Below are 24,304 nucleotides of genomic sequence, written 5' to 3' on the forward strand. Positions count from 1 at the left end.
TAACTGCTGCCCTTGTCCCATCTGCCAGGTGACAGGAGGTGAAATTGCAGCTAGAAGGAGTGACTGCAGCTCAGTGTGGCTGTCAGCGTTTGGAAGTGGGGGCCAGTCCCTGGGAGCAGTTTGTCCTGTCTGTGACTGAGCTTTCCCAGTTTGCTCTTCAGCATGGTGCCTGTGAAGCTGATGGTGAGCTCCCTCCTGTTTTCCTCTGCTGATGCAGGGAGCTGGGGGGAACTGGGCACCTGGAGGTGCCCACTGTCATGCCCAGAACCAGCTGCAATGGGGAGATGCTGAGTGCATGTTCGTATGTCTCTGCTTTCGCAGTACTGGGGTGGGGATTTGGCACTGCTTGCTCCTGCAGTGCAGGCAGTGGAGTTGAGATCTGAAGTGCTGTGGGTGCCAGGAGCTGCTCTTCATATGGCCTTCCCTTTTTTTGTACATCTTTTCATTTATTTGTGTTTTGACTGTGGAACTTGTTTCTGTATATGTTACTGTTTGTGTGGTGAAATGCACAGTTCTGTACAAACTGTCATTAGAAGCATTCCATTGTGTGTCTTTTTCTTCACCCTCTTCTTCTTACTTCCAACCCGCCTCTCCCAGTCTGCATGGGCACATTTAATACCTAGAGCTGATGCAGAGAGCTTGCTGTCTCTGCTGATGGTGCAGCAGGAGGTGTGATGGCTGCACCAGGGATGCACCTCACTAACTTTTTTCTCAGTACAGTGGAGATAATAGCACTGAAGTCAGTGCTGTGGTTTCAGGGTGGGCTAGCATCTCAGGCACGTGTGCAGGTCCCCAGCAGGTCTGCATCATTTGTATTAAAGTCCCTGAAGCCTGCTGTTACCACTCCTGCTAGCGAGTGCAGAGCTAACATGGATATATCTGTTCGTGTTGCGATTAAACCTTTGATTGCAGAGTAGACATCTCCATAAAGCTGTGAGGCTCTTTTGCAAGGACAGAAGGTGCCCAGCAGGAACAATACCAGAAGCTGGGTGTCTGTCTCCTGTTTGCAAGTGCCAGTTCCAGAAGTAATGGTTAGGCAGCTTGCTTATCACTTCAGTTTTATTCCAGCTCTCAATCTGCTGCTGTGCTTTTAAAGGGGAGGTCTTGGCTTCCCAGATAACAGCTGCTTGTGGTGTCCCCTTGCACAGGGTCTTGTTCACTAAAGCCCGACCTCCTGGAACTTTTCCAGTTCCAGGCCAGTAACCCTATGGAGAAAAACGAGTGTCACCGCTCAAGTTGGTACAGGCAGCAGCTTGCCTGCAGTGCTGGATGCATCAGCATTGGACCACAGGGACAGGTGATTTCTGTCCCCTTTCTTAGTATGGACAAAGAGACAAGTGGGCCAAAGATGTGGTGAGAGCTGCACATCTGTTCCTTTGGTGTAGGGCAGCAAAGAGGGGACGGTGGAAAGTCTGTGATTTCAGTGGCACATGCCTTTGTCATCTTGCCATGCATTAGGGATGCTGGTGTTCCCAATACCCCTGGCAGTCAAGCAAGTCAGAGCTGCTGTGGTAGTGTAGTGCATGATGAATTGCCGTGACTTTCACAGCTTCTGCAGTGTGGGGAAAAAAATGGACCTAAAATCTGCAAGTGCAAGGGACCAAAAAGTCCACAACTTGTATGCTCTACAGCATGCTTTGCTCGTCCGTGCACATTTGCTGCCAAATGAGTGGAAATGCAGCTGTGGCAGGTATATTACTAACCACAGCTACACGCCACAGAAAATCCTGGCAGCTATTAGCAAAGCTAGTTTACAAGTCCTAGCAGCTGGATTGTGGTTTGTTTGGGGGATTTAGGCTCGAAGATGTTCTGACTTTACAAAGCTCCAGAGAAAATTGTTCTTGAGAAAGTGACTGCTCTGCCCTGCAAATGCTCTGTCCTGCTGTTCCCTAGGGCTTGTACTTTGGGTGCTGAAAAAGGTAGAAAAGGACCACAGGGACAGTAGAGCTGAGTTTGATTCTTGGAATCCAAGTAACAGATACCTTCTACTTCACATCATATTCTGGGTGATGGGGGACAGGTGTTGATAGCTGCATTTTGCTGGTGTTTGGATCTTGACACCAGGCTCACTAGAAGAGTTGGCTGCAGCAATGGGCTGTGTAGAAGTCCCTGCCAGAAACTTTTGCCTACTACCTCATTGGCACATCCAGCTTTCTCAAGGCTCTTTCCTTCTGCTCTATCAGAGCATCCTCATCTGTAGGTCTGAAGTATTCCAGCAGCAGACCTCAGTGTCCCAGGGAATCCTTGCCTGCTGATTGGCTGCTGAGTTGTCCTGAGTTATAAGGGTGTTTGTTTCTTTGCTCTGGCCATCCCCATGGCTTTATATGGGCTGCTCGTAGCATCTCTGTTTTAAGGCTCTCTCAGGCTAGATGGTTAGATGAGGAAAAAGCCATTTATCCTCTACATGGATGTGATTTCCTTGTGCCCACAGTGTGGCCAAGCGATGACAGTGAAAAACCTCACTGATCTGTTTTGTAGGGCTTGTGCAGCTTATCTCTCTGGCTTAGAGAGAAATTTGCATGCAGCAATTGGGAGCAGCCTATATGCAAACTGAAGGCTCAGCCACCTCCTCTGCTTTCCCAGCTGTAGTGTCAGCTCCACTGGAGCTGCTGCTTATGCTGGATCCTGATGCTCGTGGTGCAGGTCCCTCTTCCCCTCCTTCTACATGGCTGTACATCCACAGATGCCCTGCTTTCCCTGCTGTTGGCCTTCTTTCTGAGCATTCATTGGTGTTTCTGTCCATACTGTCCTCCTTTCCATTTGGGGTTTATAACTGAGATATCTGTTCTGGGCCTGGCTCCCCACTCCTGCAGGGAAGCTGGAAGCTGCACCTGTGAAGCTGTGTGGCAGGAGATGAGAATTACCACCTGGTTTCTGAATGAAGCTGAGCCAGAAGGGAGTTAGCCTCTGACGTATGGATGATGGGACAGCAAACACACGACATCACAGGCAGACACGTGGGCACAGGTTAAGAAGGTCAGGATGGCAAGGCAACATCTGCGTAATCCTTTTGCTGTTTTGCGTGAAGATGAATGAGTGGCTGCGGGGGTGGGGAGATGCAGCAGAATCACTGGAGGCAGGGCAAGCGTGTGTGTGCTTATAGGTTTGATCTCATTTGATTTTATTTTTTAAGAGGAATAAATAGAATAGATTTGTATGACGGTAGCAGTAAAGCTTGCATTATGTTGGTGGCCCTTGAAGATTCAAGGATTGCCTAGAGTTTTCCAGGTGGGCAGAACACAGCTTCAGTTTAAGGACAGGGCTCAGCATGAGAGGGGACAGCATATCAGTGATTGACAAGCTGGTGTTCCCCAGTCTGCCTGCTCCCTGCCTTCCTTGTATGTGAACCTCTCTGCAGGTTCTGAAATTAAGCCACTATTTTCTCCATGCTCTCCCCAAGAATTTGGTGTTTTGGGGATGGCTGTAGCCTGCCCATGAGGAAAGTGTGCTGGAGGTAAGGTATGTTCAGCTGGAACACACACACAAGCTCTATTGTGCACAAATGAGGTGTAGGCCAGATGCGTCAAAATCTGCTTAGGGTGGGGTTTCCATGTGTTTTAGGCTTTCTGTGGCATCCTATGGCATCAGGGAAGACAAAGGAGCAGCACTTTGTGCAGCACCTCTGAAATGCTTACTTTGCAGTCCTACCACCCTTTGTGGGTGAGGTCTCTTGTTGGCAGTGACAGCCGCTAGCACAGCAGCAGCTTGTGTTTCCTTGCACCCTCCTTCCTGCAGAGCTGTGCTGCAGTCAGCAGGCCAGCTCTGAGAGGCTGTGCAGGCTTGCACAAAGCGGGGAACCTGTGCTCCACCTGTGCCCCTCAGGTCATCCCATCAGGGAGCAAGAGGCAGCCTGGGCTGCTTAAGAAGGTGTCTACGTCTTGGCCTGGTGCTGTCTGAAACAGTGCCTGCAGGAGTGGTGGCTGTGCTTCTGGGCACATAGGCCTTGTCTCCTGCGGAAGTTGGGAAGGCAGGGCCCTGCTCTGATCCCTCTGGAACAAAACCAGTGGATGACTAATGCACTCTTTGTAAATACAACTTATCCTATCAGTGACTAATGAAAGCCTTTTTCCCTCCTCCCTCCTGTCTTGCTAAAATAAAAGCTGTGCTCAGAGCAAGGCTGGGGATGGAACCTCTTTCCTCTTGTTTTATTTCACTCATAGCAGTGCTTGTTTTCCTGATGTGAAAGATAATTCCAGATGATCATTTGTGTATTTGTTTTGTTGGGGTCTCAGTGCACTCTTGAAGTAGTCTCTGTTTTTTATGTTATTCTTTTCTTTTTCTCAGACTGGAACTGAAGTTACTTCTGCAAATCTAGGTGCTGTAGGAGAACCAAACCTTACTTAAACTTTTTCTTTTGGATATTGACATAGGTAGAACTTTTGACACCATGTTAATAATCTTGTACATTTGGATTGTATTTAGGGTGTTCATACTTGGTTGTGCTTGGCCATTGTGGAGGGGGTATCCTTTTTGTATCCTATTTTCACCTTGGTGCAACAGCAGACGGCTTCCAGCCTGCAGCTGGAAAAGCCTGTGGGCTTTCTAAAAGCTCCTGTGGAAAGCTCTTTATTTCTAGGGCTGTGCCAGCCGTCGGTCCCAAAGCACAGTGTGTTAACAGGCTCCCCAAAAGAACGTGACAGAGTGTTTGCTCGGACCTATGCGGAGATACTGCTGGCTTCATTAAGGGTGTAATTAATAGGTAGGACTTGCAACTAAATTGAAAGTGGAGTTCTTGATAAAAATTGTGTATCAAATAGAGGACCTGCAACACAGAAGTTCCTTGTACCCTGCTCTATGAATTGCTTCCTTAGTCCTTAGATTAAACATCATTTGGGACAGACACATAGCGGGCTTGAGCATGACTGCTCTTGAGCACTGCCTTGGATGCGGCAAGCAGATTCCCTGACAGCTCGTCTGAGCTTGTCACATTTACTGAAATCTGGAATACTGCTTGTAAGTTTGGTCTTTCGTTTTGCCCCACATATGTATTGCTGTTCTCAGGACAACAAGGACAAGACAGGGTCATACTGCTGTCAGGCACTGTCCTCGCAGCTCTGTCCTGTGGAACCCCTGAAGGGAGCAAAGAAATCAGTGCTTGGCTTGCGTGTCCTATTCAGTGTCATCCACCGTCCCTCTCTGCATAAACTGACCTCATCTCATTCATCTGGCATTTCTATGGCTGCTGTAGCAGTAGTTTACATGTCGTTATGATGTTACGAAAGATATTTTTCAAGAAATTGTATTCTTACTATTTTTTATTATCCAGGTCCTTTGTCTGACAGGAGTGTGCCTCAGTGTGCTCTGCATCCTCCCACCCTACCTTTTTCCTGGCCGCACAGTGACCTGGTCCTTTCAGTCATGCTCTCTGCTTGTCCTGATGTGACACCAGCCCTTCCCTGCAGCCTCCCCCCCGCCCGTATATCCAGCTTAGGGCTGCCCTTAGCTGTTACCTGTGTGGCTGCCTACTCCTGCCTGTGCTTGTACTCAGGTCTCGGGTGCACAGAAGTGCAGTTAGCCCAGTGTCATGTGTCCACCTGGCTTCCACAGCTCATCTGCAGTGACCCTCAGCTATCTTTTGGATACCTTCTGAATTCAGATGTATGTGGAGTTACGTGCTGGCTTTATTATAACCAGACAAAATATGTATTTTCTTCTGTAGGCTTTTTTAGCTAGTTGCATCTGCTTCAAAATTGTTTCTATTTGGAAACACAGTATCCGTTAGCCAAAATGTGAAACAAGAAACATCTCCATTAGTAGAGATGGGAGGATTGTGAAAGGGAAACAAAGTTCCAGTAAGAAATCTATGCTGGAATCAGACATTAAATGAAAGTCTGATCACAAAAAGAACATATTTGCCCTTTAAAACCTAACATAAATTATTGGTAGTGGAACAGCATCAAGTTCTTCCTCCAAAAGAAATACTCAAACCTTCAAGGTTGTCTTTTTCAAAGAGCATAGACCTGTGCTCTGCACCCTATGGGCTCAGCAGTCAGTGACTTTGCCTCCCAGAGCCTTTCTGGTTGTGAGATCTTAGGCTTCCAGACAGCTCAATAAGGAATTCCTTGTCCTAGGTCCCAGAGTTTGGCTAAAGAAATGCCACTTTGAAATATGACAAATAGTGATTGATTGCCCTGCAGGACCAGAGCCAGTTGATATAAATCTGCCTAACGCAGATGTATAAACACTGGGGCATGTGACGTATGTTCTGTGCTCAGGAGCCAGATGCTCAGGGAAGAGCAGAGATTAAGCAGAGATTACACTGGAGTGGTACTGGATCGAACAAATTGACTGATCAATGGAAATTAAGAAGCTTTCCCAGGTCTCTAAGTCCAGTGGTTGAGTTGTCCATTGCCATGTTTCCCCATGGTATTTTTGAACACAGTAGAACTTAGGGGCTTTTCTCCTCTGGTTCTTCATAGTTCATGTGGTCCCCAGGCTATGGTTCACTGCATTTTGCAGTGTGTTTGCCAGTGTTGAGTAGGGGACAGGCCTTTGTAAGGTTGGAACTTGCTTGTGTTGGCTTTTTAGGACATGTCAGAGGTCTCACGAATACACTTTATGTCTCTGGCTGGCCTGATTTTTGGCAGTGGGCATAGCTAGCCAGATGGGACTTTGGGAAGAGATTGTCTTGCTCTGCTCTGTGGTGTGAGCTGTGTTGATCTGAAGCCTGCAGAAATGCTCATGTCTTTCCTCTTTGCTTATGGTGAACGGATTCAGGTGCCTGTGTTTTGGCTGCAGTTTCCTTAGGGGAACCTGGTGTCAACGCATCGAAGCATTGCCTGTTGCTGATCATTCTTGATACTGAGTATACCATTGACTCTTTGCTGCACATCTGTGTGCTTGGTAAGATTTGCTGTTACTGTTCTTTTGTCTGAGAAAGTTGCCCTGTGCAGCACCTTAGTCTGCCTTGTGCAGTTCTTTATGTATTCCATATGACAACGTGTTGCAATCCACCTATCTCACGTCTTAAAAAGCATAGACCGGGAAGCTTTATGATTGCATCTTGAATGATGGTGGTGTGTTGGTGTTTGTTTTTTGTGGGAAGTAGGAAAAACACTGTAAAGTCTGTCTTCAAACCAGAAAAACCCTAGAAAAAATTGGTAGCTGAGGCAAATGAAAAGCTGTTGTTTTTTATTTCTTTGCATTCCCTGTAATACTTATGGTTCAGTCTGGAGAAGTTGGAGCAATCTCAGGCAGTTGTAGCTGATTGTGAGCACTGCTGTGCTTCACCCTGCGTATTGCCGCTTCAGGACCAAGATAATTAAGGAGTGAGGGAAATCTTCAGCGTGTGTGGTGCAGAAGACAGACTTTGCAAACTGCAACATGTAGCGTCAGTAGCCCAAAATTTAGAGTGTGGCTTGACCCCTTATTCTTACTGTGATTGTCCATACAGGCAGTCTGTGCTGAAATCCTCAGCATGCAGCATGTGTACCAGGGCTGCAGCTGCAGAAAATGGTGAATCTTCCTGTTCCTTCAAGGCTCTTTTCCTTCTCTCCCCTGTTCCTCCAGGAGTGTTTATGCACTGGTGAAATGGGGGAATGAAATCTGTCAGTTACTCAACAGGTAAGGACAGTTAAAACTTTGGAGGCTTTCTCATAGGATTGCATTATGTACTTACTTAAAACCCTCAATTCTTCAAATGACTATATGACCTTACTGTACTATTTGCAGCTGTGGTGTGTCACCATTACACCACTTTTGTGTTGCAGAGATCTCAGTGGCTGGAGTGTTTGTTCCAAAGCAGTTCACTGTCATTGGAGTATCTGTAAGGGAGACGCTGATTTAGAGTTGATATGATTTGCTCTGAACTGCAGTGCATTTTCTGCTTTGAGGTAGTTAGCAGGCTTGCTGCTGTCTTCTTTGTGAAGCTCTGTCCAGCAGTTCTGGTGTGATCCACCAGAACTCATTGCTAAGATGGTGCAAGCAGACAGCAAGAACTGGAAACAAACTAATGTCAGTACAGGGATGAGCAGCAACTTCCTATGCAGAGTCTTCATCACTGTGTTTATTTTTATTATGCTTTTACCTTTTTTCCAACCTTCTTCTCTTTTAAGAGGGAGCTTTATATTCCTCCTTAGCTGCCAGAGACCCTGGCCTTGAAGGGGACTCGTGAAAGCAGGCAAAAGGACAAGAAGGGACATACAAAGGAACCTCAGACACCTCATTGCTTCCGTGACCACCTCTCCTGCTCACACAGTTGCAGAGATTGTGGTGCTCTGTGTGGGCTGTGTGCATGCCAGGAGATGAGCAGCAGGGATGCTGTGGGCTTAAGAGTTGGTTTGCGGCACCCATCGTCGGCTGGCAGTGGTGTTTATCTAGGCCAGCAGGGATGCAGGGAGCGAGTGACTCACCCAAGGATTCATGCGCACTCCCCCCTCCTCCCCCTGTCACAGCTGTGCCTTGGTCATCAGCCATTTAGGAACTAGCAGCTTTATTTGGTTGCTGTTTGCAGTGGGCAGTTTCTGTTATGCTGTTGATTTTATCAACTGCCTTGGAAGCTCAACAGACTTCAGAGAAAACTTTGCCTTTTCTGCCTCTTTTTTCCTCTGTTCTGCTCTCAGGGCTGACACCCAGGAAGCTGATCTGTAGTGGATTCAGCTGAGAAGGTGAGAACAAGCAGATGGGCTGGAGGCAGAAACTTCCTTGGCTGCTTAACCAGCGCCACAGTGCTGCTTTGGGTACTGTCTGACAGTGTCAAACTGAAATGTCATCTCTTGGCTCCCCTCAGCCATAATGGCAGGTGGTTTGATGGCTTTGCCCCAGCCAAACGGAGAGAGATGTGTTTCATGGCATGGGGAAAAGCAAAGTACAGGAATTCCTTTAAATAGTGGTAAAGAGGAAAAAAACCAATTGTCCTTTGTGACAACAACAGGGACTACCAGATTGACTTTCTGTAGAGCTGCTGGATGACATGGTCAGCAATGCTTTGGGCTGCTGCTAGGGTTTATGGCCCGTGAAGGAGAACAGCCTCCCCTGGGCACTGCTGTGTTGTCCTCTGTTCCCCTGTGCTGAGGCCTGCTGAGCTGGGCTTTCTCCTCCCGTGTAATCCTGTTTTCCTTACACTGCTCTCTCCTTCTCATGCTCTGTTCTTTTTCTTGTGGCTTCCGTCTAGATACTTCTTGAGTCACCCTCATCTCCTGCTCATGTTCCTGGCTGAGGATGCTCTTTATGTTTGTTTTGAGAAGCACATTTCATGCTAGTATTTCCTAGTGCCCAGAGGACATGCTTTCTAGGCCTCCCTGCCCTTTGGTTGCTGTCTCATCAGATTCTGCCTGGTGTTGGATGTAAGCAGCTCAAGAGACGCTGTTTCTGTGCTAGGGTTGCTGCAGTCAGACTTGAGCTGTCTGCCAGCCTTACCTAAAAACTGTAGTGTTGAGGTATGCTGCAGGAGAACCAAAGGGGAGAGAAGTTGAAAGAGGGAGATAGTGATGGGATGAACAGGTCCCAAGTTGTCTCTGGTAGGACCAGCTGTCCACAAAGAGATGGCAAAAAAGAGCATGTGGAGAAGCACGTACCTTGCTGCTTGCTGGGAGCGGTGGCTGCTGAAGAGCCTTTTTAAAGAGGGTGTGCTGCAGGCTGGATCCCAGCTCTGTGCAGCATGTGTGGGGCTGTGGAAGGCTTCTGGGGCTTTACTTGTAGGAGGTCATGCTCTCTTTAATTGTTTTGGATTGAAATTCAACCTGTGCGTGTCAGAGTAACATCCTGAGTGTGGCACAAGGACTCCTTTAGATCTGAACTGAGGCGGTCTGCTGGGTAGTGTGGGAGTGGCTTTCTCTGCCTCTATTCCTCCCCTGTGTGTTCTGTAGAAGAGGAGGCTTTTGTATTCAGACTTCAAACTTCTCCCTCTCCTGCTCCCCACCCTCTTAAAACTCAGTCTCAACAGAGGAAGTTGCTTTGTAGTACCAGTGTCCGTGCTTTAATAATTGCTTCATGGTATTTTCTTTTTCTTCCTGACACACCTTCCTTTTCCTCTGTTGTTTTTTTTTTCCTTGGGATATGCAGCAACTTAAACTCCATATGCTTTGAGCTATGGTTCTGTCTCTCAGATCTCAGCCAGCTTTTGTTTGCTGGGTGGTGGCTGTGTGGGACCTCATCAGTAAGCACTGCTGTTCTGGGTTGGTTGGTCGGTCTGTCACAGGGTTTGTCCTGTGGCAGATCTGTTATCCCTTGTACTACCTGGCCTGTCATCTTTCGAGGTTTGTCAAGCGTCAGACTTGTTGATCTGGTGCTGTGGATTCAGTGCCAAAGCGCACCATGTAATTTAGATCGAAACAACAGCCAAACACTGTTTTTGTTGGGGTGGTGGAGTGGGAGGCAGAAAGCAGTGGGTGGCCTTAAAATTAGTATTGCAGTAAAGCATCAGCACTGAATGGCCTCAGACAAACAAGATCTAAACTGATCTAGCCCGAAGCATTAAACATTCATCAAAACAAGAGATGAACTTAGCCAGGAAATAAATCAAAACTGGAGCACAGCAGCTGCTTTTTTGGATCAGAGATGAGTCAAGCACCTTTTTCCCAGGAAATGAAGAAGCAGGCACAGGGGTGGCAGGGTGATTGCTCAGCTCCATGCGGCTCCATGTGGCAACTCTGCCCAAACAGGGTAAATGCTGGCGTTTGTTTGCTTAGTTTGCACCTTTACTGAACATCAAACTTGTAAGAACACTTGGTTAGGTGCTGGTGTGGTAGTAATGTAAGATTTTATGCTTCCCGGTGTGAGAGAAGACGAGATATCACAGCAGTGGTATTGCTGCTCCTTTCACTTCTTGCTCTTCTTCCTTTGACAGACCGTTACAAATTCATTAACATGAGCTGTGCTGTTTCTGCCTTCATTTTTTCTGGGGTAGGGTAAAAATCAGGTAGTGAGGGACTGGAACTCTGCAGGTCTGAGTTTGTTCACAGATTTGTTGCTGACATGGTCTCTGGCTTCTGTACCTCTGCCGTTGTTGACAGCAAGTTGGATGTGAGTCAGCAGCGTGCCCTGGCAGCCATAGGATCCCACAGCCCGGGGTGCACCAGGCTCAGCGCTGCCCCTGGGAGAGGGCAGGGTGTGCCCCACTGTGCTGTGCGGCCTCAGCTCCAGCACTGCATGGAGGTCTGTGCCACTGTGTGAGAAGGACAGAAAGCTGTTAGAGAGCATCCAGAACATGGCTATGAAGATGGTGAGGGGTCTGGAGGGTGAGGTGTGTGAGGAGTGGCTGGGGAGCTCAGCCCATAGCAGAGGAGCTGAGGGGAGCCTTCATGGTGGTAGCAGCTCCTCATGGGGAGCGGAGCGGCAGCACGGAGCTCTGCTCTGTGTGACAGCAACAGGGCCTGAGGGAATGGCAAGGAGTTGTGCCAGGGAAGGGCAGCTGGGGGTCAGGGAATGGTTCTGCATCAGAGGATGGTGGGCACGACTGCTGAGGCTCAGGACAGTGCTCTCAGAGTCAGGGTTTGGATTTTGGATGGTCTGATGCAGAGTCAGGAGTTGGACTGAGTGATCCTTGTGGGTTCCTTCCAACTTGGGATATTCTGTGACTCTTTGCCTTTGTTTCCTCTAGCCCATTTAAAGATAGGGGAGAAAACCTTGGGCTTGTTTGGCTGTGTGTTAAATGTTAGTTGTGTACCTGGAGATTCTCTGATAAAAATTAACTTGTTGTTTTATGGAAAATTTGTTTGTTTCCTAAGATAATTTTTTCCCATGTAAGTACATTTCTTGTAGACCTTCAACATTTCAGTTTTCCCCAAATCTCCCTCTGTGGTCTGTAGGACTAGGGACAATTCAAGAGAGATCTGCAAAAGACAGCCAAGAAAAGCATTGCATGACTCTGTGCAAGGTGAGATCATAGAGTCATAAAATTACTCAGGTTGGAAAAGACCTTAAAAATCATCAAGTCCAACTGCATAGTACTCTGCAAGTCCAACTTTGCAAGGTCCAACCTTCCAACTACCCTAACCCTAACAGCCTTCTGCTAAATCTTATATCTGAGCACCATATCCAAATGGCTCATAAACACATCCAAGGATGGTGACTCAACCACCTCCCTATGGAGCCTATTCCAGTGCCTAACAACCCTTTCTGTAAAGAAGTGTTTCCTAAAAGATGCTGCCATGTCTGTTGCTCTGACCATCTCATTGCAAATAATGCATGGAACCCCTTGAAAACTCACTCTGTGCTCATTCAAAAAATCAATTTTCCCTTCTTAAACTTTGCAAAAAAAACCCCAACCAAACAAAAAGAAATCTGTTGAGTTGTTACTTACTTTAATGTTCTACAGCCAGCCGGTTTGATCTCAAGTGTGTGTTCCTACTGCTTTCTAACCAGAAAGCATTGTTCAGTGTGTGTGCAGGTTAGCACTGTGACTTTTCTTCATCCCTCAGCCCAAAGTCTCTACCTCCTGAGTGTGGTGCTGCAGCACGGTGACAAGCTGCACCCAGCCCACTGCTCCAAGGTGTGGATGTTGTCTCACGGGGCTGTGGCAAGGTGGAAGATGTGGTTTGAGCTGCAGCATTTCTTGGCACCTCCAGCTTCCTGGATCTGTGGGGGAGCAGAGCACATTCCTCCCCTCTGCTCTTCCTTTAGTACTGTATTTTTTAAATTTTCCCATTGCCAGGCAAGAGCATCTTGTAGGAGGTGTATGGGGGCAGATTCTGCTCTTGCTCTCAGTGAAGCCACTGTTAGCTGGTCACGTGAAACAAAAAATATATCAGTTCCCCTCCCCCATGTAGTGGTGTGTTTCTTGGCTCTACCCCCAAACTAGCAGGTGAGCACATGACTTTCTTGTAAAATGTGGCTTAAAAATGGTGCCATTGCAGATGGGGAATCAGAGATGGGAGGGCTCAGCTGGGGCTGCCCTGCATGCAGCGGGTAGGAGAAGACATCTCTCCTTTGGGTTAGGGGAAGCTGGGGCTTCTCATGGGTTTGGGGAATGTGTGCAGCAGGATGTAGGGCCTCAGAGGAAAGTGTGAGTGGCAAGAGGCAAAACACAGGGGAACATGGTAAGCTGTAGTCTCACAAGGGTGAGTGGGGTGAGGAGAAGGGGGGGGGGGGGGGGGGGAGAAAGGGGAGGGCTCTGGTGCAGTCAGCATGGGGGGGAGCACCTTTTGAGGATTAGGCTAGGCACATGGGTGAAGGAAGTCATCTTATGGGATGCATGCTCGGAGATGACCACAACAGAGGTATGCATTAATTGTTGCATCTTCTGGTTTGGAAACTTTATTTCTTTATCTGGTTGCACTTGTATCCCATGAGTCTCAGATTTTCTGGGATGCACAATCTCTTCATCTTTTGAAATTGCACTAAACAAACACACTCGAGCAGAGGTGAAATGCCTAAAGCCTTCTGTGGCTCTTGGAGCAGAGGCCCAGCCAGGCTGGACAGTAGGGCAGTTCTGCTGTTCTCGGTGAACATACAGTTACGTTGTGCTGGTTCTGTGTCATGGCTGTAACTGCTGCAGTTGATGCCTTCTGGCTGCAACAGATAAAGCGAGAACAGAATTTCTGCCCTTTGCTGTGCTTCTGCCTGCCTGTTTGTGCCTGTGGCTGCTTTCTACCTCCCCAAGTCAAGAGGAAGGTGACTGCATGCTTGCTATAGAGAGGTGGTGCAAGCATTGCTACAGGATGGCTCCCACAGCCTCCCTCCTTCTGCAGCACAGGGGTTCCTCTTGCCCTGAGAAGAGAGAAGGCTGGCAGAAGCAAGAACCAGCTCTTTGCAGCAGCCGGTGGAGCAGGTGGGGATGATAAACAAAGGAGTTCTAGTGATAAAAGAGTAGAATTCTTAGTTACAGCAGCAAGCTGTAGGCACTGACATCTGGGACTGTAGCTGTTAACTCAGCACAGGAGGATAACCTCAGTTGTGAAATGTTTGAAACCAGAATCCTTCTGTGAGTGTCACAGTAAGCTCTGGAAGAGCTTCTTTGCCTGGTTTGCTTTGTTCTCAGATGATCTCAAAGCCAAACCTGATGTGGGTGTTTGCCCCATCCATTTCCATATGCTGGTGCATGCCTTTGCATTGCTGGCTTTGGTCATGCCACTGCTGCAGGCAAGATCTTTAGCTGAATGTTGGGAGTTAGAGCTTGTCAGGGAGTTCTCCCTCTGTTGCTGTCTTTAACCAATCCTCAATGTGTCTCATGTACAGAGAAGTGTAGGTAGTATCAGGTGAAGGTCCTCTCTGCCACATGAAACCTGAAGGCTGTTGGCAGCAGCTGTTCCTGGTACCTTAGTGCACAGCGGATGCTGCTGAGTCATGAAATCCAGATGCCCCATGTGTATGGACAGCTGTAGGCCTGCTGGGAGGAGCTGCTCGGTGGCACTGTGTTGGAGGAGCTGGGGTCACCAGTCTGCAGACCTGGTGGAGCAGGAATGCCTACAAGCTCTCAGAAACCCTTGGCTCAAACGTGTGTGAGGAATCAACCAACAAAGTCATTAAAAGAGACAAATTATATAGATTGGACTGTAATGTGAGAGGTGAAATACCCAGAGTGGCTTTATCTGTGCCTTGGTAGCAAGGAGAGGCCTGGTAGGCATGAACGCAACCTCAGTGTGCTCACATTGTGAACTGTGGTTCAGTAATCTGACCTCCTGTGGCTCTTGAAGTTCCTGGAAAGTTGCTGTGTGTGTGAGCCGAGCTCCCCGCTTCCTCTTGCTGCACCCATCAGGCTGCTTTTCCTTTGCTTTATAAAGTGTGCAGTCAGTTGTATCAAGAGTGAGTAATCCTGAAAACCAGAGGACAGGGATTCTCCTCTGCCCACCAAGTTCACCTGCTGGATAAGCCACAGGCATATATAGGATGAGTTTTACTGATAAATGAAAAAACATGTACATGAAAAGAAAAGACAGCTTTGTCTGACAACAGATAGAAATTGCAATAGCAAAGATGCAGGCAATGACTTTTTTTAAAGATCCATCTATTATAAGTATTTGTTATCTTCTTTCCTTTTGCCACTGTTGCAAATATGTTCATATCTGCCTTCAGTCAGATTCTTTGTGAAGCAACATGAAGAAATGCGAAAGAAGAAAATAAATGCACCTGGCTCACTCTTCATGGCGCAGCCAGGGATACGTGTGATTACTTGAACCATCTTGTCTTCTGCTGTATGGCATTGGTAAATCTGCGCAATCTGTACTTCTGCATTACTTGAACAAAAGAGGGGATGGAGTTCTAAGTTTGTGCAGTTTGTTCCTCTTATTTAATTAGTTTTGTTTTCCCAGAGCAATAAGACCAGGGAGCTTCTAGTTGCTAATGTGTGGAAAAGCAGCGTATTTCAAATTGCGGGAGCTTTCTGGCTCCTTCTAAGGTCCATGTACATATGTACTTTTGGGGCTAGTGTTACACTTCTGTGTGTAGAGTTGTTTATTTCTGGAAGGTCGGGAGAGCGTGGGAAAATGCTATTACAAGGTAATAATATTCATGGTTTTGCTAGAAGAAACTCTTTGTCACAAAAGCATGTCTGCCAGTGTAATGTGAAAGAAGTCCTGTGTTTGTTTATTGTGTCCTGTTGGCGCTCAAGCCTCCTCCTTTGTCAGTAGCTGAAGGCGAATGATGAGGATTTCACCACTGTCTAGTTTCTCCAGCTTTCCCTGGGTGAGAAAAAGCAACTTCCCCTTCCATCTTTGCTTGCTGGCCCCAGCAGAGCCTTCTCCTTGTGACTTGGTGAGGTTCCAGCAGCAGAGATGTTTCTGGTGGCAGTGGGGGTATGATGGGTGCCCCCTGCCCTTGGGACCTGGTGCTGCTGGGGTTGTACTATTTGGGGAGGCTTAAGAACAGAATTTGGCTTTCAGGAATGTCATCTGGATGCAGGGCACCATTACGGAGGTATTAGCAATAGCTGATCTTTGAGATGGGGATGCAGCAGTACTAAAAAGGAAATGTGCAAGTCCTGAACTGCAAAGAGCTGGAGGGAGGGTGTACGTTTGAGTGTTCTTCTGCGCTCTTCTCCTTAATGCTCTTCTTTAGGCATCTGCTGTTAGCAATTGTCAGAAAGAATATATTGAATCTACGTGGGCCTCTGGTCATTGTTAAGGGCTAACATCATCTCATTTTTCAGAACTTCTGCAGAAGGGCAAATGGTGGTGATTTGAGACTTGCTGATCCTCAAGGCACAGCACGCTGCCTTTTGCCAGCTTACCTCAAAAGCTGAGTCATATGCACTGTTCAGCAACATGGTAATGGGAAAATAGGGAAGTATGGGGGGAAGTTGATGGCATGGAGTCCAGGAAGAGGGAGCATGCTCATTCTTCTGGGAATGTTTCAGAGAGAAAGTTTAAATTGAAACAAGCACCAAAAAGCATGAAGGAACCTGAAGGCTAAGGCTAGCCTTGTGCTATTTGATGCAAATTCAATTTCTGCCTCGAAGTGACTCAAAAGATATTTTAGCAGCTGGCACCAATTGACTGTCTCCCGGAATTGGCATGATGACAGCAATCAAACTGAATTTATTGCTTTGGGTTTGATTCCTCTTCCGGACTCTTCCCATTCTCAGAAATGTAATCTAGAGTGTGTTCCCACAGGAATGATGACTTCAAGCCTCCTTTAGCAGCAGTGATAAAGCATGGTCCTAGTGCAGGATGGAGAAGACAGGTGGACTGTGTTACCAAGCAGCCCAAATAATATATACACCAGCTGAGAGCAGCAAGGTTGTGTATTGGTAGAGAGAGAAACAAGGTTTTTTCTTCGTAGCACAGGCTTTTATCAAACAAAGCAATTCACAGCTAAGCACGAGTTGTGTTTCTTTTTATTGAGCTTAGGAAAGAATTTGCTCTCCTGTTGGGGTGGATAAGCTTGTAGGCAGCTACAGAACCTCCCTTTCTGTATCTTCTTTTTTTGGAGGCAAGTGCACTAAGTAAGGAGTGAGCTTTAGCTACACAACCTCAGTACAGCTGCAGTTTGGTAAAGTGAACAAACAAATGCAGCAGTGAGTGTGTTGCTCTGTGTGTGGAATCAGTTCAAAGCCACGCTGTTTTTCTAGTGAGGGCTGAAGGAAGTGTGGCAGAGCTCACTTTTTCCACCTTGTTTTCTGGTAGGTATGAGGTTAATCGCTTTCTCTGGTAGATGTTGTTTTGCTTTATTTAAGTACTTGTCTTATCCACTCTTTAATTTTCTTTTCAGTGTTGTCTGTTGCTTGTCAGAAGGAGCTATCAGGCAGGTGTGATTTTTCTGATGTTTCTTTCTGGAACAGTAAGCTTTGGTGCTCTGGGGACAGGTGGGATGACCAGGGTGCCAAGGGCATGGCTCCTTTAACTTCCCTGCTCACAGCTTCTTTGGGCAGCTTATAGCTAGGCCTTGGCTGGGCAGCTGCCTATGGCTGAATTGCAGTCCCAGTCCACACTGCCTGTGAGCTGCAGTCCAGGCACTGATGCCAGGACACTGTTACATCACTTACTTCCACAGCTTGCACTCAGTTCTTGCTCCACCTGCTTGGGGTCAATTCCCTCCTGGCTTTGTTGCAGGTATCCTTCTCCAACTCTGCCACTCGCATGCACTTGCAGCCCCATGCGGAAAGTTCTCTCTCTCTGGCAGTCCCTCCACCTTGCTTCTAAACAGGCTAATGGAGTGCTGCAACGTTTTTCTTCTCTTCTTCTTCTTTTTTTTTTTTTTTTTTTTGGTAATGTTATATAAATATTCTCACCTGATACCTCTATACTGCTGTGAATTGCGGAGGTCCTGTGCCCAGTCTGTATGTCTGAGAATGTTCGTCTTTGGGGCTCTGATACCCTGGGAGGGGAAAGAACTGGCATGGAAGTAAACCTGCAAAGCAGCTGTGCTTGTAGTGTCTGGAGCAGGATACTGGTTACCGGTTCTGTCCAGAACAGAGCCCAGGAGGTGGGTCTGTCCTTCTCCATCCATCTCTTCCATGGCATCTTTGAGGAAAGAGGCAGAGGGGATGATACACAGGAAGGATTTTCTTGCAGAAGAGTGAGAAGTACATTTCATTGTAAACTCGTCAAATTCCTTGCCCTGCGGGAGGCTGTCAGTTTGTCATGAAGGAAAGCTGCATTTTGCTTTTTATTTCCTTTCAGTGCACCTATCCTACATCACACTGTCCTGTTTTTCTGATGAAGTCAGATGAATTTACAACATACAAGCTGAATTATCATGAGTTTGGTCAGTTGTCTTCTATACTCAGGCCGGGTTGTTCTGGTTTAGCCAGCTCAGCAGCTGTTACAGCTGTGACATTACGAATTGTGCACTGCTACTGCTGTCCATCCGCTGTGCACAAGCAGACCTGTTTGCTGAAGGGGCTGTGTTTGTATGAAGAGCTGTGCTTTCACTTTTGCAGGTCTGTAACTTCCACAAAAAATGCTAACCCAATTATTCTTGTTTTCTTTTAAAGCAAATCCCCAGGCAAGTGAAAAGCCAAAGTAAGCCCAGTTCTCCCAACAGCCCATTTCTTATCAGGTGTGTTCTGAAGAGATGTGATATTAGTGTTACTGGAACGGCACTTAGAGCAGTGTTTGCTGAGCAGTGATGCAAAAGATATTTTGGCAAAATGTAGGCCCAGTTGTTAAAATCAAATGCAGAAATCTTATCTGTATAAAAGCCTGGCAACTAGAAATAAATATTCACATCTTAGTTCATGTGTCAAACGTGAGAAAGTTTTGTCCTGCTGCTTTTAAGCACCATCCCCTTAAGCGTTTACTTTTCAGTGTTGCTACAGTCTACATGAACTGCACTTCAGTGTAGATAGACACTGCTGCACACTGTAGGTAGAAGTACTGTCCAAACAGCAAGTCTCCTTTTTGGCTGGAAAACATGAGATGAATATTAGATGAGTGTTGGTAATATCCTGTACTTAAGTTTTAAGCATCAGCTATTGTTCAGGGCTAGACAGCTCTGTTATTTAGCAGGAAGGGAACTTAATGAAATCCAATATTTGGAAACGCAAGATAGATGAATTCAGACTTGGAATGGCCATATCAGGTTTTGACAGGAAGAGTAACTAACATTTGGAGTAACTTCTCTGGGTATATGACTTTATTATCCTAAAGGAAACATGGTGTTTAAGGCAAGGTATGGAAATTGCTGGTGGAAGTTGAGCAGTTTGGGAATGGTGGGAGATGGGCCCAATGTTCTGGGGTGAATCTGGCTCAGGGTGGGCTGGGCTTCTACCTCTCCTCTGCACATGGCCTGCAGAAATCAGAGTGATCTGGGGGAAGGGAGGAGAAATGATTTTCTTTGCAAGCTCTTGGTAAAGCGGGGATCAAAACCTGGATTTCTTTTCATCATTCTCCTACTGCAGTTAAGGTCTGTTGGATTTTTGGGCTTCTGTGAGCCCCTGCATAAAGTGTCTTCAAGCCCAACCTTCCACTGCTCTAATGGACATGCAAAATTTTGTTTGTTTCCTACTGGGAATAACTGTTGTTAGATCAGAGAGAGAGGGAAATGAAAATTGCATCTCTGTTTATTGCTGAAATGTTTAGATCCTGAGCTGTTTGCCCCTAGTGTTAAATTGACTGTACTTCTGATGCCTGGAACAGGAGTGGAATACATGTGCTGTGCCAAAGACTACCAATCAGTGAAGACCAAAAAGGGGATCTTTGCAGGGCTGGAGCTTTTTTTCAGGTCACAAGATGGGCTATGATCTGATGCTGCTTAGGATGGGATGGGAGCTCCTGCAGGGCATGCAGAGGAGCCCAGCCCAGCCTGACCTTTCTTTGCTCCATAGCGGAGATGAGGGGCTGGGGTTGCCGCGTGGAGCAGCCGCATAGGGAGCACACTTTCTGCCTGCAAGCTGTGCTTGAGTTTGCCTGTTTTGTTGCCCTGGAGACAGAACAGTGCAGTATGCTTCACACTGACCAGAAATAGTTTGCTGTACCTTGTGACCGGAGTGCTGTACTCCTTCTCTGGTCTCTGGCCAGGCTGCATGGTGCTGGAGGGACGGGCTGTGGGGTGATGACCTCTTGTCACAAGTTCTGCTGTGTCTGCTGCCCTGCCCGCTCCCCTCCCTCTGCGAGAGGGTGTAGGATTGCAGGGGAGCAATTGCTCTTGATTTACATCTCCCATGGCATTTTGATGGTTATGTCATTCTGTTTGAGCCTCACTCCTGTCAGCTGTCTGTCCTGGCTGTCACGGCCCAGTGGCTGAGCAGCACGTGGTAGGTCTTACCTCTCCTTCCCCTTTGCTCAGCTGTTTTTGCTGTCTGCTTCCCCGTGTCCTTGTGCTCAGGAACAGATTCCCAGCAAGTGTAATTGCACACGAGGGCAACGTGATCTGGGTGAGGGAAGGATCCCCTTCTGTAGGGGTTCCAAGTAGAGCTGGGAGGGTAAGCAGGGGATTTGCAAGACCCAGGCATGCGAGAGGGTTATGGATGGTTTATCTTAAACTGTGAGAATGCTGTGAGAACCTGGCCTGGGTGCAGAGTGTGCAACGCAGTCTGTTACCTTGCAACTACTTTGTAAAACTTCATTTGCAAGATACTGCAAAAAGAGGAGCCAATGCACCCCCGGCAATGCAGGCGAGAAAGCGCTTGCACTGCACCAGGGCCTTGGGAACGTGGATTCTCTCCAGGCTTTCCTGCTGCCTGCTACTTTATTGGAGTGGCTCTGGCACGGTGCTGTGAAATATATGCAACAACAACAATAATTTCCAGGACTGAGGAGGGAGGGATGAAAAGAGTCATTTACTTTCCCCCTTCCTAGAACAGTAGCAGATGAGGATGTAAGCACATCTCAGCCCATATAAAATATTAATTGGGACATTTTCTACAGTTCAGCAGTGGGAAAGAAGATAGAAATCCTGCAGTGCCCTGAGCTGCTATTCCCAGTCTGGGAGAGAAGTGTTCTGAGCTGAGATATCTGCCTTGGTCTCCCTCTTCTGCTCATGGTGGGGAGAACAGTTGCCCAAAGCTTTTCTGTGCAAAAGAGGAGAACCATGCAGAGGCTGTGGAGCTGTTCTCAGTGCAGCGCAATGGGTCTCTTGTGTGATTCCTGTAAATCAGAGAATGTAGCAGTCATTTGCTGAGCAGCCCAACCAGCCAAGTGTCTTGCTTACTCCTCTGGAAGGAAAAACTTGTGCCCCACAGGGAATGCAGAGAAGGTGTGTTTTCAACTCTGTTTGCTGAAGATCCACTGGAGGAGAAATGTCAAGAGAGGGCAGGGATGGCTGATTCCCCTGGCTGTCCTCTTTTGGTGGCTGGAAAGGGGAAGGGCAGTCAGTCCTCTGTTCTTTCTCTTTCTGCACATATCTGCATCCCCAAAGATTGAGAACTCAGTAGCTTCTGGGACTGCCCTGGAGATTTGGCTCCCTCAGCTTCTTTCAGTGAAGCTGTGCTCATCTGATGTGTGTTTCATTTGAAAGGATGGGGGCTTTGTACTGAAAGCCAGGACTCAGTCATTCGTGTAATGAAAAATCTGTCTGAGCCTCAGCAGCTAAACAGCCCCTGCTTCTAGGGTAATATGAGCAGAGTTGCCCTAGCTCTCTCTCCTTTCCTTGCACTAACACATGTTACATTTCTGGGGAGGAGAAACCATTTTCTGCTCTCTTTGACATGTTACTTTTTAATCCAGATTATGGTCCTGCTGAAACCGATGTTGCCTTTGGGCTGGAATTAGCTTACTTAGCATTTGGGCAGGACTTCTTGCCTGGAGATCTGGAAGTGCTTGATCAGCATTTCATCATTGAGTCCATCCATGGGTACTGAAGTACGGTTACCTTTCGGTTCATCGGAGCTGGCAGCATTCCCTACATCGTGTGTTGGCTGCGTGCAGCAGAACCTGTGTATTTCTCCCTCCTGCTCTTTCTTCCTTCCCTGATGTTTCTCTAGGCTGGCAGCAGGTCCTTTTCCATTTTCTGTGAGCTATTTCTTCAGAGGCTATTCTCCAGCTTTGGAGAATGGGGATAAGTCTCAAAAGCCCTGGATCTGGCTTTGTGTGTTTGTGCAGTTGATGGAAGAGTGGTGTCTTTGTGTTGCTGTTACTATTCACTTGGAATCCAAGCAGGGAATATCTCTTTAGCACTAAATTTTTACTGGAAGCAGAGGTCCTCTGCAGCCTCATCTACAGGCACCTGCATGGCTCTCTGTTGTAGCTGTGAGATTTTGGGAGGTGGTTGTGTTCCAGCAGTTCCCAGTCTTATCCAGGTTTCTGGACATCATCTGGGTCACTGTGTTCCTTTCTTTGTTGTACATGAGCGAGAGCCTCGTTTAGAGCTGTGGAGCTGAATACCTTGTTTCTTTCTCTTTCAGATCATCAGAAACTGGAACGTGAAGCACGAATCTGCCGACTTCTAAAGCATCCGAATATTGGTAAGCATCCAAAAATTCTCCATGCACTGGTATCTGTGGGCTATTCTGTATATGATGAAGAAGCAATTCCCACTAGCTCAGGACGTCACAAAATGCAAAGTAGCAGCTTTCCAGCTGAAAGAACTTTGTTGGATCTGAGTGCAATTGTAGAGGCAGGGCATGAGGAGGAGTGGTAACCACCTTCTACAGTGATTTGCAGTGATGAATATACTAGCCAGTACATTTACTGCTTGAAAATAGTCAGGATGACTGAAACTTGTGTTACTAGCCTAGTTATTGGGATTCATTTGGCCTGTAAAGCTTGTTGCACTTAGTTTAGTAGATAATGTCAATTTTTATTTGGGACTTAAATTCAGTTTCATCAGCTTTATTTTTGTCTGTTCTTAAATCTTCTTGTCAGACCTCTCACAGATTAAATGTTGTGCCCAAGAGGATATTCACTTTTATAAGTAAACCCCACTGAAAACAGAAACATGTCACTTTCTTGCTTGGGTTCTACAGCTGGTTCTCCATTTGTAATGAGTAACAATGTGACTGCTCTGTTGTGGTTTGGAAAAGAGTTTGGGGGAATGTCAGTGGTTCCTGCATCTTTGGCACAGCATTTTTTAATTTTATTTATTTATTTATTTATTGGTCTTCCTAGAAAGAATGTTGGGTTTTTTTTGTCTTTATTTTAAGATAAAAGAGTCTAGTCATTCTGAATTCAGTGGGTGGTTGTAAATGGAAATAAAGGAATTAAGGAAATAGAAATAAGGGATAAAGGAATTATTTTATGCCTACAGCAAAGTGTTGAAATGTGCTGAAAAAGACCTCAGAGAAGGTTGTAACATCCATTCAGCAGTTATTTGAAAGCCTTACCTGGCTAATGCTAGGCTTGTTTGCTCTTAAAAAGCTAGAATAATTCCACAGCCTCTAGTGGTAATCTTTCAAATATTCAGTTCTTCTATCAGACTTCAGAAAAAACATGCTTTGCTACTGTTGTTTCTATTTCTATCCAGTGTATACGTAGAAAGTAGTTTTTCTTTCGTCTAACTATCTTACATATTTGAAGACTGTTATCATGTCTCTTTTTAGCCTTCTTTTTCTTCAGACTAAACAAACCCAGTTCTTTCAGTCTTTTCTCATACGTCATATTTTCTAGACCTCTAGTCTTTTTTTTCTTTTCTTTTTCCCTCTCTCCCTTGGACTCTGTCCAGTGACTTCATATCTATCTTGAAATGTGTTGCCTGAAACAAGACATCAGAACCTAACTAAGACAGTGTCAGTGTTGACTGTACAGGGAAGAACTGCTTTACCTGTCACACCAAAATTATTCTTCATTGGGCAAATGTCATTGGTAGATGGCAGTTTAAGGATGTTGTTGATGCATGTTTGTTTTCTGACACATTATTGCATCAGACTACTTTCTGTGGGGTCAAGCAAGCAAATAATTTTTCCATCTTGTATAAATGAGGATTCCTATTGAAGTGGCTATTTCATACATCCCGATTAAAATAAATACTAAGAAATCTACTGTGTGGGCCCTCTTCAGGTTTGTCAAGAATATTTTGATTTACTTTCTGATATTATATGTTTGCAGTTCATACAGTAATGTATTTAATAAACGTGCCATATATTGCATGATATAGATAATAAATGAAACTGCTGAATACTGTTGGGCTCTGAGCAGACTCTTAAAGGTGTTGATATGCTTTTTCCAATTTGACAGTAGCAATTCTGAGTATCTCTTCTCAGTGACTTCTATACACATTCTAAGCTAGACCTGCATACACTATTTTTTAGAATTGCTTACAGAAATAGCGTATTAGATGCTGTCAGAAGCCTTTTTGAAGTTCAGATACTACATGCATTGTTGCTTCCATATCCCTTGGACTTTTTATGCTGTCACAGATCTGACTTAGTGGTAGATTTTTCTTGACACGTGTTGGCAGTTAGTAGGCACCTGTTTACTGCATTTCCCTGTTGTAACCTCTTCTAGATGGGTTGTAGCTGTGTTTCCTCAGTGTGAGCTATGCTTAACAATACTGCACCAATCCAGAACAACTTAGCAGATTTTGTACTCCCTTCGGTGGGCGAATGAAGTTG

At 46.4% G+C, this 24,304-nt stretch overlaps 1 protein-coding gene across 16 annotated transcripts in view; it reads left to right on the plus strand.

The window, feature by feature from the left end:
- Positions 1 to 24,304, plus strand: part of CAMK2G (calcium/calmodulin dependent protein kinase II gamma) — a 111,612-nt gene that overhangs the window by 27,677 nt on the left and 59,631 nt on the right. For all 16 annotated transcript variants that reach the window (XM_072340744.1, XM_072340743.1, XM_072340751.1 and 13 more), the window contains exon 3: positions 22,160 to 22,219. In XM_072340744.1, coding sequence (XP_072196845.1) covers positions 22,160 to 22,219 — 60 coding nt within the window. The remainder of the gene's footprint in view (positions 1 to 22,159; positions 22,220 to 24,304) is intronic.

The sequence above is a fragment of the Excalfactoria chinensis genome, chromosome 6 (genome assembly GCF_039878825.1).
Source record: "Excalfactoria chinensis isolate bCotChi1 chromosome 6, bCotChi1.hap2, whole genome shotgun sequence".
NCBI lineage: Eukaryota > Metazoa > Chordata > Aves > Galliformes > Phasianidae > Excalfactoria > Excalfactoria chinensis.